We start from the raw sequence: 18,384 nt of genomic DNA on the forward strand, positions 1-18,384 counted from the left end.
GGCGCATTGTTCCTCATTTTTAGAACCATCTGTAATTTGACTGCAGAAACACTGGAATCTCACAGCACAAATGTTATCAGCATCGATGTGTAACTAGTTCAGCTAAGGGATTTCCTAAGAACAAGGGTTCAGAATGAATAAAAAAAACCTTAGTGTTGAATAAGGCAAAGAAGATAATGTGTCTAAAAATCTGAATTTAAATATCTACACTTCAAATCAACAGCAAGAATATGTATTTTCAAGATAAATACAGGCAATAAAAATATGAGAAATACATTTTCATCTGTTGAAAGAATGTCAGACATATCCATTACAATCTTGCCCTCCATCATTTTGTAACCAATGGCAAAGTTAATAACAGTCAGTCAGTCCAAGATCTTTATTTCGGCTATACAGTCATAAAAGCACATAGAATAAAACTGTTACATATAGTAGAAAAAACAAATACACATAATAATACAGAATATTTTTATAAAACCTGGGGTATTAAAATTATTGCAATTTTACGGCTGGCCTCCCTCTTGTTAAGAGCCTTTGGTGTCTGTTATTAACTGAAAGTCGTTCTGCTTAAATTATTTCTTTTTTTTTTTAAAAGACATTTAAAATGCATTTAAAAATATGCGGTAAAAAGGATATAAATTGTAGGACAACACGAGATGGGAAGATTTCACAGCAATAGTTCTGGATAAGTAAATAAAAAGAATATACAGGGCAAGAATTAGCAGCATGCTTATTGAGTGTGCACAGTTAGGTTATTTCCAGGTTCTTGATCTTATCTTTTATAATAATGCCCCTCCTTATACAGCACATTCTAATATAAAGAACTTGAGTTTAACAACTTAATTATTAGGTGTGCACAGTTAAGTTATTCCCTTGTTCTTTTTCTTTTATAATACCCCTGCATATGCACCACATCATGTGTAAGAACCTAGAGGTGGTAAATACGAATAATGGGTGTGTCTCATATTTTAGAAGCCTGAAAGCCTCAGCGTTTGGTGTAATCCCCACATTTCTGCAGAGCTGGAGCACCCACTTGGATCTTGGCCTACTATAGGCGGGACAAAAGAGAAGGACGTGAAGATCTGTTTCTTCAACCAAGTCGCACCCTGGGCAATCAAGTTTTATAGCTCCCTTCCATTTGTTTGTAAGTGCCCGAAGCGGGAGCACGCCATGTCTGAATTGTAAGAACAATTTATTCGCCAAAAGGGGTTGTATACTATGCAGAGCTAACTCTATCTTGTATTGCTGTTTGATATCCAGGAACCTGGAGGTCAGACTGCTTGAGTTAGTACTCTGGAATATTTGAGCTAATTTCTGTTCTCTATAGGCAAGAAGTGGGGACTTTTTGGAAATGGATGGACAGGTCTCTTCCCGAGTTGACCACATATTTGCCCTCCCCAACACTTGGCAGATGTTCCTAATGTAGGCCAGCCATGGTATGTTCCCTGCACCCAGAATGGTCATAACATCCTTCAATTCTTCCCTATAGTTCACTAGCTCAGGTGTGCTCCAGAGACGACGCCAGAAAAGGAGTGGTCGAGAGGCTATTATATCAGCAATGGGGTCAATCCCCAGATCCATCCTTAATGGAGTTAGGGGGGTGCTTTTGGGGAGGCAAAAAAGCTGCCTAAGGAAGATATTTTCTGTCATAGCTAGGGTGTTGGGTGGGTAAAGGCCCCAGAGTTCTGCTCTGCCCCATATAATGACGCCCCCCTCACCTGTATTTTGTATATTTCAGCTGGGGGGCCCACCATTTTCTGAGTACAGTTTTTGTGTACTTTTATAATGCCCCCAGTGGACTGTATCAGTTTTAGGTTTGCTTTCTTAACTTGGGTCCCCCAATCCATCTTATCGTTAAGGGTAAGGCCCAAGTAGTCGAAGATGGACACCCTCTCTAAGGCCCTTCCTTCCATTTGGGGATGTGGGCAGTTGGTAGTACTGGCGTGGAAGACCATGTATTTAGTTTTTTGGAGGTTGATCTCCAAATCCCTCTTTCTACAAAAGGCACAGAACTCATCCAATACTCGCTGCATGCCCATAGGGAACTTAGAGAGTAGCAGCGTATCATCCACAAACATTAGTGCTGGAATTTTGCGGTTTGCTAGCCTAGGTGAAAGTTAATAACAAGAAAACTGAAGCTCAAGTGGAAGCCACAAGGGGGCAACAGAGGGCGGAACTTTGGAGCAGCAACAAACAGCGCAGATACTTCTTGTGCCTGGAGCGGAGGCTTCCGGAGGCCCAGAGATAGACTCCTCGTCTCTGTCAAAGGGTGCTCTCTTCTTGCTGAGGGTGCTGATGGGAGCCTCCAATCCCAGGGCTTGGATCTGTAACAAAGAGGAAGGATCAGACATTTCAGAGCTCCATTCCCAGCCAGGCATAGATTAGAAGTAACAGTGAAGAACAAACATGAATATCACTGGAAAAACACTGTCTTCCAGTTCTACTCTGAATGGAGCCCCTGGTGGATGCTGAGAGTAGCAAACTTTAATAGATCCTTGTATTCGCAAATGCAGCATCTGAGCGAACAAAATGCAAAGTCCCAATTAATAATAATAATAATAATAATAATATTAATACCTCAAAAAGAGATGCTTCCTCTCTTGCATAGCACAACAGTCTGTGGGAATGTTTTGTTTTTGTTAAACACGTTTCAGCTCATTACTTTCAATGGTTAGTTTAATGATATCAGATTTTGTGATGTGGCAAGATAGCCGATAACACACAAAGAATCTGGACCCCTAGAACATCCTCCCTCCTGCCGCATCATCCTGCACCCACAGTGGTTGGCAGTCCACGCCTGGCATTACTGTGGACTACCTGCCTCCTGCGTCTTCGATGGAAAAGAGCTTGTCCATCTCTGAGCGGGTGGGGGGTCAACACAGCCTTCTCTACAGGAAGCCAAATGGTGCTTTTTGTGGAGTAGCCCACTTGGAGGACTGAGATCCACCCTCGCTGCAGGGAGGACTGGAGGACCTGGCCTTAAAAGGGAGGCCTACACCACTGCCAAGAGTGCACAAAACAGCTATTCCCTGCCTACCATGCGTGCTGGTTGTGACTCCAGCTGGTAGTCAGTTTCTTTCACTCGCCTTTTGCATCCTATCATCTTTGTTATGTTCTCCCACATTTCCCTTTTAAAGTTTAGTCATTTCCTAGTTTGTCATTTTATACTTTTGGCTGCAGTTACCTCTTTTCAGACTTTCTTTCCAGTTGACGTCCAGAATCCAGGACTGTGTCCAGGTTCTCCAGAGGTGTCGTCAGTACCTCTCTGTTGCAGCCACTGTGTGAGTTATGGTTGGGCGTATTGCTGTCACCTTCTTGTACATTCATAATGCTAGAAATTGCTGCATTGATTATAGCTACCACCTTCCTTCAAGCGTGGACTTTGGGATTGTAATTGTGAGTGCATATCCCGTCCTGATGATGCCAACACCCGCGCTGAACCTGCCTTCACCCACTGAGGTCTGACAAGAACACTTCTCTCCCTCCCCTCTTTTCTTCTTTAAATCCCCTTCACAACTCTTCCATTCTGTCCTGTTGCATTTGACCCGCCTGTAAATGTGGAGTATTTATCTGCACCCTGGGTGGATTCCACCAAAGGTACAAACAGTTACTGACAGTTTGTCAGATCCATCTATTTAGTCTGACCATGGATTCAGACATGTCCCCCATAAAGTCTATATCTAGAGCAGTATGTGCGATGCAGCAAGATCTAGAAATGGGGAGGCATGAGACAGAAGTATTAAAAGATCACGTCAATCAATTAGCCCCAAAAGCTTCACCGGGGATCGGTGCTTTAGCAGTTCTCTCAGCCTTTAGTCCTATAAGGATCAGTCTATCCATGGGATCTCTGATGGTCCCTTTGAAACCTGTACGGTCCCAGATCAACCCATTGACTACGGTGTAAAGTTCCAAGGTGAACCTCAACAATATCAAGTCTTTTGAGCCCAATGCCAGTTAAATGTCTTGGCCACACAAACAGCAATTCCCTTCAGACAGTGGCAAGGTTGCTTCGTCATGTCCCACCTGACAAAAGTGATAGGTTGCAGGCTACGTCGTTGAATATCAAGTCAAGTCAAGTCAAAATAGTCTTTATTTCGATTATTTAATCTTAAAAGACATATTATTATTTCATCAAGACAATTAAAATTGGAGTAAGATTGTTGACATTATATATAAAAAGACCATTTAATAAATAACAAGTTAAAAAACAATAATAAAAAGATATTAAACATTTCAATTTACATCGACTTGAGGTTAGTTTTAACATACTCCACGATAATAAGGGTGATACTAAGCTACAATATATAAGACCAGTGGAGAAATTTCATCTATTCCGTAAAAGCCACGCCCAGCTAATATATTTGGCTAAGCCAATAACCACAAGAGAAGATGTGTCTGTCTTTAAAATCCTTCTAGCGGCCTGGGCTGATCTGACACCAACTTCACGACACACAGGTCGCAACCAAACTCTTCTAGGTTGATGGTATACTGCTGGACATACAAATAAAAAATGATCAACTGTTTCAACCAAATTTTTACAGGTTGGGCATTTATCAGTGCCATTTGAAGTCCAACTTGAAGTAAAGGAACATAGTGGAAGGGTCCCAATTCTAAATTGGTGATATAGTTTCCGATCCTGCTTTTTGGTTATTGTTGGACCCGGCCTCGTAGCATGGCTCTACTTGTCCCCGCACCCTCTAACCTGGTACCTGCAGCCCCAAGCACACAGCCTAGCCGATCCTTCCCACCAGAACGCACGCACCCGACCCGGACATCCTCGTCCATGGCCTCTCTCCTTTCGGCCACCCCGGGCCCGCGTGCCCACTTCATGCACCAAGATGGCCGCCCGGCCCCAGCGCGACCCGGGCCTAGCGGCGCCACTCCGGCTGGAGAACATCACGCTTGCCAGGGGATGAGAGAGGGAGGAGCAGTTTCTATCGCACCTCTGAACTCCCCTGGGACGATGGGTTTCGATCGGCCCTCCGGCCTCCCTGAGAGCTGGCTCCACGCCTGCTGGGTGTCTGGGACTCCTCCCGACCAGGCCCTGAGAGGATCAAAAGACAATGGCAGGAAACCCCGACAAGCGACCCCCAGGTGACAAGGCCCCTGCCTGCACAGACTCCGGACATCAAAGAGGGGTCGACCTATAACAAGGGGTGCTCTGAGACTGTCCGGCAGATTCGACGCTGGAACAACGAGAGCCTGCTGACGCGGTCGCGGCTCCTGGAACTTAGAACCACCTGAGCCCTGCTGAGTGACTCGCGGCTCCCTGAAAATTGTAAGACCTCCGAACTTGTACCTGAGCCCTGCTGAGTGACTCGCGGCTCCCTGAAGATCGTAAGACCTCCGAACTTGTACCTGAGCCCTGCTGAGTGACTCGCGGCTCCCTGAAGATCGTAAGACCTCCGAACTTGTACCTGAGCACTGCTGAGTGACTCGCGGCTCCCTGAAGATCGTAAGACCTCCGAACTTGTACCTGAGCCCGCTGAGTGACTCGCGGCTTCCACAGACTCCACCGGTCCCGCCGGACCCCAACGACAACAAGCCTACCCCCCAGCTCGAGGATTGTGAGCTGTGCGCCGGGTACGTCCCTGCCTTGAACCTTTACCAGAGACTGTCCCGCTACCCCCTATCCCTTCCGAGACTCATTGAGCCCGCGCTCTCCTTGTACATATTTGCAGTGCTAACCTGTTTGATAAAGATTGATTCCTAAGAACGCACGGTGTGGTGTTCCTGTGTCGTGTGGTGCCAGAAGTACGATCCTAGATACGGGATGCCTCCCCCTGAGGAGTCTCCCGCCAGTGCCCGGCTACGATACTTTGAGGGTGGGTCTCAGGGTAGTCAGGACCCTTTCCGGGCTCCTCTGAGGTCGCCGTCTAACAGTTATCACATCCCAATATGCTTCAAGAGAGGGTAGATCCTTAATGGACAAATAGGTTGTGGTCAAGGAACTACAAATCAGAAGAGTATGGCGTTTATGTAAAGACCATTGCCAATAGGCTTCCCTAAAGATTTTTTTGGGGGGAACGACTGCCGACGCAGGGTTAGACCACAAATCACCCATGCCCATTTCTGTCAGAATAAGTTTAATTTCTGACAGCCAACTGATTCTATGAGAGCCCCCCATGTCCTTTACCTCACGCAGCGCCTTAGCATAAAGGGATAGCTCTGGGGTAGTCCAAAGGCGTCGCCAAAACGCCAGAGGCCTATACCGGACCATATCCTCAATAGGTTGGCAACCCAGATCGAATAGCAGGGGGATGCATGGAGTAGATAGGGGTAGCCCTGTTAATGACCTCAAAAAGTTATTTTGGGCCACCCTCAAGGAGTCCAGATTACTGAACCCCCATAACTCAGCACCATACATGACTGCAGGAAGGATTTTAGACCCATAGATTTGTATCAATTGTGCTATAGGTTTTGTGCAGGATTGCCTATGTTCCTTTAATAAGGCACCACCTAATTGTGAGTGCTTAAGACTAAGCAGTTCTGTCTGAGGCCTCCAACTTAGGTTGTCACTAAAAGTGACCCCCAAATATGTAAATGTGGGAGTCTGTTCCAGCCTTACACCACCCATATCAACCCTGGCTTTAACGGGGCGTGGACCACGGAGGACCATGAATTTAGTCTTCCCCACATTAACCTCAAGCTCATGTTCGCGGCAGAATAACTCAAACCTAGATAGAGCCAGTTGGAGCCCCTGTCGGGTTTTGGAAATAAGGAGCGTATCATCCGCGAACATGAGCAAGGGGACTTTCATTCCTGCCAACGAGGGTGCATTAGTCGGAAAGTCAGAGAAATAACTGGTTACACCATTAATAAACAAGGAGAACAATGTAGGGGCCAGAACGCACCCTTGTCTGACCCCTTTGGACACTACAAATCTCGCAGTTACTTCCCCTGGTTTACCCCATCTAACCTGGGCATATGTGTGAGCGTGCAGCTTAACTAAGAGCCGCAAAAATTTGGCCGGCATACCCATCTCTCGGAGGACCTCCCACAGTTTAGGTCTTGGCACCATATCAAATGCAGACCTTAGGTCCACAAATGCTGCAAAGAGCATGCCCCCCCCTAGGTAGACTTCCTTCCAGTATAATAGTGTAAACCTAAAGGCTTGATCTATGCTTCCGACATGTGTCCGGAATCCTGCCTGAAATGGCGTCAAGATTTCATTATCGGATATCCAACTAGTGATACGGCCCAGCAACAACCGTGCAGTAATTTTTTGGGCCGCATCTATGAGGCTGATCGGGCGATAGCTGGCAGGGGCAGAGCGATCGCCCTTCTTATAGACTAGCAAAATCTCTGCCCCAAACCAAGAATCTGGAACCGACGCTCCACTAGCCAGGGCATTAGCCAAGGTTTTTAAGTAGGGTACCCATAAATCCTGATCCTGTTTGAATAGATCAGCAGGGATACAGTCAGGACCTGGGGCTTTGCCATTCGGGAGAGATTTCAAAATTAACATCACCTCACTACCGGTGAACTCTAATACTCCTGCATCACTGTGAGGCAGCGAGGCATTTAGGGAGGTTTCGGTGGACTTAAACTGATTTTCAAAATAACTAACCCACTGGGCAGGTGCAACATGGTTGGCCGGTATCATTGCCTGCGGGTTCCTACCCCATTTTAGGAGATGCCAAAAATGGCCCATATTTCTGCCCTCACAAGCCTCATATAGCTCACGGCAGCGAGATTCGTCCCAGTTTAACTTTGCTGACCTATGAGCAGATTTGTATGCAGCTCTACAACTCCTGATCTTTATCGGGTCCCTTAACTTAATTGCTAGGATTAATGCTTTACGTGACTCTCTACAACCTGCATCAAACCACGAATTTTCCCTCTGACGAGTGGATTTAACAGTGGCTGGGACACTTTTGATGAAGAATTTTTTAAGGGCTGTAAATAATTCACTATGAATGTCCGGAATGGAATTAATGATCTCTTCCTTGGGGTCACAGCTGGTCAGCTTAAACATAGCAACATTAACCAATTCCCTAATAGCAGCCCGAGCAGAGGGATCAGGGGCAATCTTAGGCCAACGGACCCTTCTCTTATCATTCGACAGGGTAGCTTGCACCTGCAGAGAGCATACATCATCATTACAACATCCTGAAAAACTACTATCGGATAAGGTCAGCATCAAAGGGTTATGATCACTCTCTAACCTATCCGTCACCACCATGTCAATGACATCTGCCCACAGCTCACAATTAACCAGAATGTAGTCAATTCTGCTCCTACTTCTGCCATTATCAAAGGTTAACTTTCCTACCCTATCCGAAGTTGTTCTTCCATTTGCAGCCCGCAGCCCCATTTCCAAACAAAGCCCCTTCAGAAAAAGTGCTACTTGTGTCCATTTGCTAATAGGGTTTAATTCTAATTGGGGAATACCCCACACAGAGTCCTCAGCCTCGGAAAGATGCCCATCGTCGGACCCCAGTGGTTCAAAACAGGTATTAAAATCACCTGCCACCACCCTGTGACCAACACTAGATGTATTACGGAGTAATTGGTCCAATACAAAAGCAGAGGGGGGACATTTACCACCGGGAACTCCCCTAAGGTAGATGTTAAATATATAAATATTAAGGCCCTTAGTAGAGGAAACATGTATGGCCAATATGTCGGGGCTGTCTGTCGGGATTTCCCTAACTTCAATACCCTCGCATTGACATACCCAAATTGACAGACCACCCACCGGTCTGCCTCTGATACCCCTAATAGCTGGTTTATAATAGTTTACATACCCCACACGATAAATCGGGTCCACTGCCCATGTTTCCTGGAAACACCAAATATCAACCTGGTCTGCAAACTCCACCCAATCAGGTGAGGCCAGTTTAGAGTGGAGACCGGCTATGTTCCAGGAAGAAAATGATAGGCTGTTACTAACTTTTGGCGGGTTTGTTAACTGTGTCTCCATAGTAGGGTCAATGATAGAACAAACGGGAAGTAAGCTTGTAGGTACAGGGGTAACAGATGGAGCGAGTTCAATAACTTGTGCCGAGGGTAGCAAGAGGGCAGGTGGCTCCCGACAGGCACACAATAAGCTCCCATTTGAAACAGGCCAGGACATCACAGAGCTATTCCCCTGTCAATCGTTGTCCTCCAGAGTGGAAAGAGCAGCGAAACGATTTTTTAACCTAATTGGTTGGGAACCAGGTTGAGGGACACAATGGGGGGCACGTTGCAGCATATGGGTTGTTGCCCCTACAGGCCTATAAAAATAACCTAAGGGCAGAGTCAAAATCTCATCTTGGGAGGGAGCATGGTATGTTGCCTGCTCCAAGATGCGTTCTACCAATAGGGGGGACCTAAAGCTTAATACGACACAATCACCTCTCAGGGCCTTTTGGTCATGGCCAACCCAGGACACCCGCCTGACCATTTTAAATTCATCAAATAATGGTTGAGTCGCCCCAAACTTTCTGCCTAGGAAATACAAAGCATTGTTTTTTAAATTGGACCAGTGCTCACTAGACCCCTCCGCCAGTTGGGGAACATTAGCTAAAATGATTGTATAGGGGGTGGCTTCTGGGGGGAGGTGAAGGCTCCTTAAAACTTCCGATGCCACTGAGTTAAGTGACACAGGCCTTATCAATTCCTCGGTAGGCTGGAGATCCATCAGCGAATTTCTTGCTACATTATGGGCAGACGGAGGTCTAGTAGATGGGGCCCTTGGTGCTAATGAGACCAGAGGGTTACTTGTGTGGGTTCCTGTAGTGTTTTGACCAATAGTAGTCCTTGCACTAGCTCTGATCACCACTTCCTCATTATTCTGTGCAGGTGTTATTACAGCTAGAGACTGAAGTTTCGTCAAATTAACTTCAATAAGATTAAGTCTAGTTACCACAGTATCGAGTTTAGCCAGAACAGGTTGAATGAGTATCGCTAGTTGGTCCCTCAATATGTAGCTTAAGCTATCAAGACTCTGCTGGCCTAAACATTGCATATTGTTTGTGCATAAAGGGGCAGTGAATGGAGTTGGGGACTGCACGCCCAAGGGGCCAGTGACAACTCGGGGGATGGGGGGTTTGTTTTGAACCCTGCTTTTCCTCTTTTTACATGGAGGTTCTCTGACTTTAGGACCTGCTGTTCTATTATTCGCACGAGTAGATACCATTTCTGGAATAGATGGAGGGCTAGAGGGGAGAGGTGGGTCAATGTGACCAGAGCATGAGGACGCATTTGCTAAACCCCCCAATGTGCATGGGTCCGGGCGTGTTTCCAATAGGTTGTCATTAACAACTATAGGGAGAGCACGAGGCAAAGCTGTAGAGGGATCCAATGACAGCCTACGTTCCACAGCTAAGATTTTATCAGTTATTTCTAATTCAACCCTTGTGAGATGATCATCAAGTGTGCCCGCTATCCTTCCCTCAGCCTTCCTTTTATTCATGTTAGGAGATAACTACACAACAAGCAGCCCCCCAAAAAAAACCCACAGACTAGTACCAAGGACTACAATAGGTCCCTAGCACGATCTCTTACTAAACAATGAACCCAGAAACCAAGAGGGTAGGCACAGCCCAGCCACTAACAGCCACTGACGTGCAAGGACGGGCCCGCCCTTGGCCTGGGCTTCGCCCGGGCGCTTCCCGCGCGCGTCCCGCGCTGCGGAGGCACCCGGCGGCTTTAGTAAGGCTCCGGCGCGCTCAGGTGACGTCAGGCGCTGCGCCGGTGTCAGGAGATGCTGGGAAATGGAGTTCAGAACAGACGTTCCCCTCACGGCGACGGAGAAAGATGCAGGGAGCAGGATTCCCCCACTAACAAAGCCGTTCCCCTCACGGCAGGTAAGTGGGATCTCAATGTCACACACCACTCAACACTTTAGGTGCGTCCCGCGCTGCGGAGGCACCCGGCGGCTTTAGTAAGGCTCCGGCGCACTCAGGTGACGTCAGGCGCTGCGCCGGTGTCAGGAGATGCTGGGAAATGGAGTTCAGAACAGCCGTTCCCCTCACGGTGACGGAGAAAGATGCAGGGAGCAGGATTCCCCCACTAGCAAAGCCGTTCCCCTCACGGCAGGTAAGTGGGATCTCAATGTCACACACCACTCAACACTTTAGGCGCGTCCCGCGCTGCGGAGGCACCTGGCGGCTTTAGTAAGGCTCCGGCGCGCTCAGGTGACGTCAGGCGCTGCGCCGGTGTCAGGAGATGCTGGGAAATGGAGTTCAGAACAGCCGTTCCCCTCACGGCGGCGGAGAAAGATGCAGGGAGCAGGATTCCCCCACTAGCAAAGCCGTTCCCCTCACGGCAGGTAAGTGGGATCTCAATGTCACACACCACTCAACACTTTAGGCGCGTCTGTGTTGAGCAACTGTAAGAAATGTATCCTACAGTCACAAAAAGTTCCCACATAGACAGGGTTCACTGAATCTTATCAACTAAATCATGAATTCCAACAAATTTGAGCAGCATGGACAGAAGCAGCAGCAGCATTCTATCTGGGTTTGAGAGAAAAAATTTAAGACGCTCCACAGTGGTCAACTGCTCCATGACTACCACGGGTCGTCTTGGATCTAGCGCTAGAATTAGAAGCTCAACAGAAACAACAAAGGGGACTAAGAAGGGACATATTGGGACATCCCTCAGCATGGGTGTCTTCTAATGCAGCCAGTTCCACAACATCAGTTCAAGAACCTATGTAAATTGGTAATGTTCAACATATATTACCAATGGAAGAGAATGAAAGGCGGAAGCAGACTTTGTATAAACTTTGGAAAGCAGGGGCTTATACAAAATTACCTTCACTAAAGGAAAACTAAATAGCGCAGATGTGAGCGACACACCAGGAACAGGCTTCTCCCTTTGTTCACAGTCTGCAGTAAGTCCTATTACTTAATACAAGTTACTCTTCCAACATCAGCTGGCCCATTATCAGTACCGGCCTTACTGGACTAATTCCTGCAGGAGACACAGATCCCAGATACAACAACAAAGACTATTTTTATTAGGTCAGGATATTAAACATTATATGCACAGATCCCCGTTGTAAACACGAGACAGTTGGAATCAATCAAAGGAAGAGATGGAACTTCTCTTGCATCAGGACTTACATGTGTAGAGTGAATCCACCTTGAAAGTCACAAATGAACGAGTTACTCACTTTCGGTAATGCCAAATCTAGTAGAGACTCTCTAGCTGCAGATTCCTTACCTTAAAATTATCTCCAGGCATCAGAATGGATCCAGAAATGTTTCATGGGCAGTACCTCTGTGTGCCGGAAACAAGCATCCTGGGACCGGTTTCGGGTTCATAACCCAGATCAGTTGACTGGGGGTGAGTGATTGATTTGGTCAAACGCTCCGTCCATCATCCCCTTTGGTATCGCTTTGTTCGCCCTAAGTTGGCAGGGTATGCCCAGACGTGGGTTCCTTGCTCACTTTGCCACTGGATTCAAGATAGCCTGACTGATGAGGGTTATGAACCCAAAACCGGTCCCAGCATGCTTGTTTCCGGTCCAGGGAAGACATGGCTTAGCAGTTCGGGCTGGACTGTTCCCATGAGGCACAGGGTCAGACTGATTTGCATATGGCCATGTCTGAACTGGGGTGGCGGTGTGAGCTAAAGAATGATGATGGATTAAACCCAGATCATTTGACTGGGGGTGAGAGTTTGATTTTCTCAAACGCTCCGTCCATCATCCCCTTTGGTATCGCTTTGTTCGCCCTAAGTTGGCAGGGTATGCCCAGACGTGGGTCCCTTGCTCACTTTGCCACTGGATTCAAGATAGCCTGGCTGATGAGTGTTATGAACCCAAAACCGGTCCCAGCATGCTTGTTTCCGGTCCAGGGAAGACATGGCTTAGCAGTTCGGGCTGGACTGTTCCCATGAGGCACAGGGTCAGACTGATTTGCATATGGCCATGTCTGAACTGGGGTGATGGAGTGAGCTAAAGAATGATGATGGATTAAACCCAGATCAGTAGACTGGGGGTGAGTGTTTGATTTGGTCAAACGCTCCGTCCATCATCCCCTTTGGTACCGCATTGCCACCAGGAAGGCTGTCTGAGAGGACAACTGTGCAATGGTCCAAAGGAAGCGCACATTAGAAAAGTCAAGACCAGATTATGGTGCCACTGACGCATGATGATGGGCGAAGGTGGAAACATGTTGAAAACCTTGTAAGAACCTATTTAAAACAGGGATTTGAAGAGGGATGGCTGGCCTTGTGACCACAGAAAGGCTGAGATGTCTTAAAGATAGCCCTCTAGAGTGCTCGGGGCAGACCCCGGCTGGGCAAGAGAAGGGATAAAGAGAAGGACCTGAGAGTGGGGAGAAGTAAGATGGTAATCCTGTTTCTCTGCACACCATGCAACAAACTTGCCCCAACAGCAAGCATACACAGTCTTGTGGAAGGATGCCTGGTTGCTAAGATAACATTGCAGACTTCGGATGGATCGTTGAAAGCAGTCAACTGTCAAGCATATCTGCCCGAAAATAAGGATATTTTTGTCCAATGTTTAAAAGTCTACAAAAAAACGAATCTTGCAGGCTAAACCAATCTTTTGTCAAATAACATTCTAAATTCAGATAATAAAACAAAGGATATTTTTGAAATTGTTAGAAAACCATCCAATCTGGACAGAGTAACCTGCCAGTTGTTCCCACCCAAAATCTATGTGAAACGCTCAAGCAGTCAGTGAGTGTGTCCAAGCAGAGGGCACTGGTGGCATGTGGGTCAGCGCTGCAACCAGTCAGTGAGTGTGTCCAAGCAGAGGGCACTGGTGGCATGTGGGTCAGCGGTACAAGCAGTCAGTGACTGTGTCCAAGCAGAGGGCACTGGTGGCATGTGAGTCAGCGGTACAAGCAGTCAGTGAGTGTGTCCAAGCAGAGGGCACTGGTGGCATGTGGGTCAGTGCTACAAGCAGTCAGTGAGTGTGTCCAAGCAGAGGGCACTGGTGGCATGTGCGTCAGCACTACAAGCAGTCACTGAGTGTATCCAAGCAGAGGGCACTGGCGGCATGGGGCTCAGCCCTACAAGCAGTCAGTGAGTGTTATCAAAGCAGAGGGCACTGGTGGCATGTGGGTCAGTGCAGCAAGCAGTCAGTGAGTGTGTCCAAGCAGAGGCCACTGGTGGCATGTGGGTCAGCTGTACAAGCAGTCAGTGAGTGTGTCCAAGCAGAGGGCACTGGTGGCATGTGGGTCAGCCGTACAAGCAGTCAGTGAGTGTGTCCAAGCAGAGGGTACTGGTGGCATGTGGATCAGCCGTACAAGCAGTCAGTGAGTGTGTCCAAGCAGAGGGCACTGGTGGCATGTGGGTCAGCCGTACAAGCGGTCAGTGAGTGTGTCCAAGCAGAGGACACTGATGACATGTGGGTCAGCCCTACAAGCAGTCACTGAGTGTGCCCAAGCAGAGGGCACTGATGGCATGTGGGTCAGCACTACAAGCAGTCAGTGAATGTTATCCAACCAGGAGGCACTGGTGGCATGTGGTTCAGCGCTACAAGCAGCCAGTGGCACAACAGACATGCCTGAAAGCTGAAGTGTTGATCATTAGCTTTTTGATGCATGGGTGGAGCCAGCAAATCGCAAACATTCCTAACGGAAGTCAGGCAGAGGCCTTGGAGCAGGAAGTAGTAAGTGCCAGGGAAGCATGTTCTGATGGTGGACACTGTTGAGTGTGTGCATGGTTCATGTGATGTGCACTCATGTCCATGTACACTGCATGGCCATGCACCAGTCTGGTTAACACCCGTGGAAGCAGGCTCTGCAGTCAGCAACAGAACCCAAGCCCAGGTTCTGTGATCCTCGTTAACTAGTTCTGGTATCAGTAGGACTAGAAACCTTCTATAAACCACATTTTAACTTGTAAACCCTGCCCCTCCACTCCAGGGATATTTTACTGACAACAAAGACAGTCTCTGAAACAGAAACACTTTCTTGTTTCACTGAAGATATTCTTGTTTCTTTGCCAATGTTCCCTTCATTTTGTCATTTAACAATCATGAGAACATTCCGTGTCTTTCCTTAATCAGAGAACGAGCAAAACTCACCACATACAAGTCAGGGGTCACTCACCTTGATTTGCTGCAGTATAGGTACCGTTTCCTGAAAAATAAAACACGTTTGATGAGTTTTAAGGTCACAGAGGTCACTCAGTTTATACTCTCACTCTCACTTTTCTTTATGATGAAAATGAAGCTGCCAGCTTAAAACCCGCCCATCTCCCCGCAATTCTCCATTCAGCATATTTCATCAAATGTGTCTCCTGCAGTAGGGCTACGTGTACTGAATGTCGATTCAAATAGGCTACTACTTATCTTACTTTATACGGTGAGTTGAGGCCTCTCACATTCCACGTCAACATCACCCATCACAACTCTGATCAGCACCTGCCCAACCAATCATTGACTCGTACGGCTGTGGAGGGGTGTCATCAACATCGCATCTAGGTAATCTATCACAGTTCATTGCTGTCACTCCAACCAACTTCAGTGCAAAATGTAGAATAATAAAAAAAAATACAACGCAAACCCCTCACTTCCCACCCCTCACCCACTCCAACCTCCCAATTAGGTTGAGATCGAAACCTACCCCCCACCCGCACATCCACCCCATTTACCATACCACTCAACAGTTGGGGAACACCCGATGGGGGAGAGGATCGGCAACGAATACTCACACCGAGGTGTGGTCACCAGATTAGGACCTCGAGGCACACCTGTGCTTCTTAGCAACGAATGTGACCAGCGTCTGATACGCTGATCAGTGCCAACTAACGATAACCTCATGAAACAAAGAGCATACGTGTAGGGAAGCATCTCCTGTCCACCACACGCTCAACATAGGATAACAAATCAACATTTGTTCGCAACTGGTACCAACAAATAAGCAAAAAACCCGACCATGCCCAACAACTTGCATACAATAGCACCAAGCTCAGTCTGTTTCCTCCAAGCTTGGTGCCGCTGCTGTGCTCTCCGTCCCGCCCTGCCGTGGCCTAGGCTTACAGATGTGTTTTGTGAATTTTAAGGCCGACTTTGAGTCATAAAAGAAGTGCGCCGGCCCCTCGTGTGTTATTTTCAATTTGGCCGGGTATAACATAGCATAGGGCACCGAGGCAGCCTGCAACAATTTTTTCGCTGGCACAAACTCCCTCCTAGCTGCCTGTACAATCGGAGTGTAGTTGGGGAAAAAAGGATAAAGTGTCACCCTTATAATTCACAGGGGCCTTAGCCCTAGCCTCCCTCAGGATAGCGTCTCTGTCAGCATAGTTCAGGAGGCGAGCAATTATCGGGCGAGGTGGCGCACCCGGCTGAGGTCTGGGGCCCAAGGAACGGTGTGCCCGCTCCATTATCATTACTGTGGACAACACTGAGCCAAACAGTTCGGACAGTAACCCATCTATGAATGTCTCCATTTTGGAAATGGTGGTGTACTCCGGCAGGCCAATAATGCGTAGATTGTTGCGCCTAGACCGCGCTTGCAAGTCCTCATTCTTTGCCCTTATAATTTCCAGTACCTTCTCCAGCTGCAAGATTTGGGTCCGAGATTCCGCTTGCGAATCCTGTGTGTCAGATAGTCTATTTTCCAGGACATCCAGCCTGTGCTCATGTTTATCCACTTTCTTCTTTACAACATCCAGTCTGGTCGCCAACGCATCTATTTTACTATCAATGGACTTCATGCCAGCTCCCAGCTCCAACAGGATGGTCCTGGTGTGCTGCGTTTATTCTCAAATTGCAGCTTAGACTGTTTGGGGTCAGATTTCCCCATACTTGTGATGACGTCAACTGTGCAGTGTCTAATGTCGGCACTGTGCTCGTATCTAGTCCCAGCGGTCCCCACCGTCGTGAGGCCTGTCAGTTACACACCCACTCCGCCGCCCCGCAGCCGCCACAATCCGGGGGAGTCAGCTGGTATCGAAACACATATCCTGTAATCAGCAAGTCACAGCGTCTTGTGCACGTCCACACACATCTGAAGCAGTACCTTCACTCAGAGCGAGTCACAGCCGGCATTAAGGTCGTCACAGCCGGCACTAAGGTCGTCCAGCCGCAGCATCTGACAGTCCCGTGCTCACCACTGCAAGTCCCTACACCTGCCACGCGTGTAGTCGATCTCTTCCACCGCATAACGTGCACATCGCTGACCAGTGAATGAGCCCACAGGAGACTTACAGGGCGTAGTGGGACTTTCCATGCACACAGGGCGTCACTGCAACCTTCTCCCCAGCAGCCCAGGAGCCACCCGCAGCGCCATGTGCCCGCCGGCCCGAAGAGCAGGCCAGCCGTCACACTGGGACACCCCGACTAGTACTCCCCCACCACCGAACATCAGGTCCGCACACAGCCAGTACCTGCCTTAAGAGTGCCGCGCTCCTGCACCTAGGGAAGCCAGACAGTCCCGACCCTTCCAGGCGCCACCCCGCCTATTTACTGGGGCATCCAACCAGGGCCGCACCGTCCGACTCACACCAGGCCCAGCCCGCGGCTTGCGCCCCACTTACTGTGTCGACGCCCGATCACCTACAGCGCCAGGCTCCTTGATAGTCCACCCAATGCTCCCTGGCCAGTCCCGCACACCTCACCACAGCAGCTCCGGTCCCACGGGGCTCACTTGCTTCTGGTCACCACTGCCGGCGCGTTGGGTGCGGCTGCAGGGCTTGGGTGATCGCTTCCTGCAGCTCGGTAGACCCGGTCTTCCTTTCCGGTATCAGCTCTGCTTAAAGTTGGGCTCCACAGACAGCACCAAGTTACTCATATGATGGGACCGCCGGCAGGCCGGTCCAGCGCACCACGCCTCAGCAGCCCCAGGATCACCGGTCTTTCACGTTCCCGGTCACCCCCGCTGGACGCGAGTCCAATATGCAAGTGTCCGCTGCCCGCAGCATCGCACTCCCGGCACCACAGGCGATCCCCTGCTCCAACAGCGGATCCACACGGACCCGATCAAGGCCCTCACTGAATTTTGGTGTCAGGTCGCGTTGTCGATTCCAATGGAAGCCTGCAAAGAACTGCTGCTTCCGTGAAGAGAAGTGTCCGGAGAGATCCAAGCCTGGATCTGGGATGTAAGGAACCTGAAAGCACAGGGGACAGAGACTGGGTCACTTGCCAGTGACCTAGGGCAGGATGGACCAATGCCCACAGATGTCGGGTGCTTCAGATGAGTTGATGGGTGTCTTGACTCTTCAGCCACGAGGTTCAGGAGGCGTTGACGAAGTCCACGAGCCGGATTCGAGCTGTCCCATGAAGTCTGTCGAGTGCTGCAGTGTCGGCGACCAGAATGGACCCTACAAGCCTTGGCAACAGCAAGTCACTGGAATTCAGAGAAAGGACTGCGGTGCAGACCAGCAAGGTCTGAGGGACTCACCCAGCGAGGGTAAGTTGAGGCACGTCTGGAGTAACCAGGTAAGCCCAATCAGAAAAGGAGTCGCCTT

At 48.7% G+C, this 18,384-nt stretch overlaps 1 protein-coding gene across 1 annotated transcript in view; it reads right to left on the reverse strand.

Annotated features, from left to right (window-relative positions):
• Positions 1-486: 486 nt before the first annotated feature.
• The window catches only part of LOC146869685 (class I histocompatibility antigen, Gogo-B*0102 alpha chain-like), a 143,610-nt gene continuing 125,712 nt past the window's right edge, over positions 487-18,384 (reverse strand). The window contains exons 6-7 of the mRNA XM_085610559.1: positions 15,024-15,053; positions 487-2,324 (exon numbers count right to left, since the gene is read on the reverse strand). Of these exons, the coding sequence (XP_085466685.1) occupies positions 2,263-2,324; positions 15,024-15,053 (92 nt within the window). The 3' untranslated portion in view covers positions 487-2,262. The remainder of the gene's footprint in view (positions 2,325-15,023; positions 15,054-18,384) is intronic.

This window comes from Triturus cristatus, chromosome 1_1, assembly GCF_964204655.1.
Source record: "Triturus cristatus chromosome 1_1, aTriCri1.1, whole genome shotgun sequence".
Classification (NCBI taxonomy): Eukaryota; Metazoa; Chordata; class Amphibia; order Caudata; family Salamandridae; genus Triturus; species Triturus cristatus.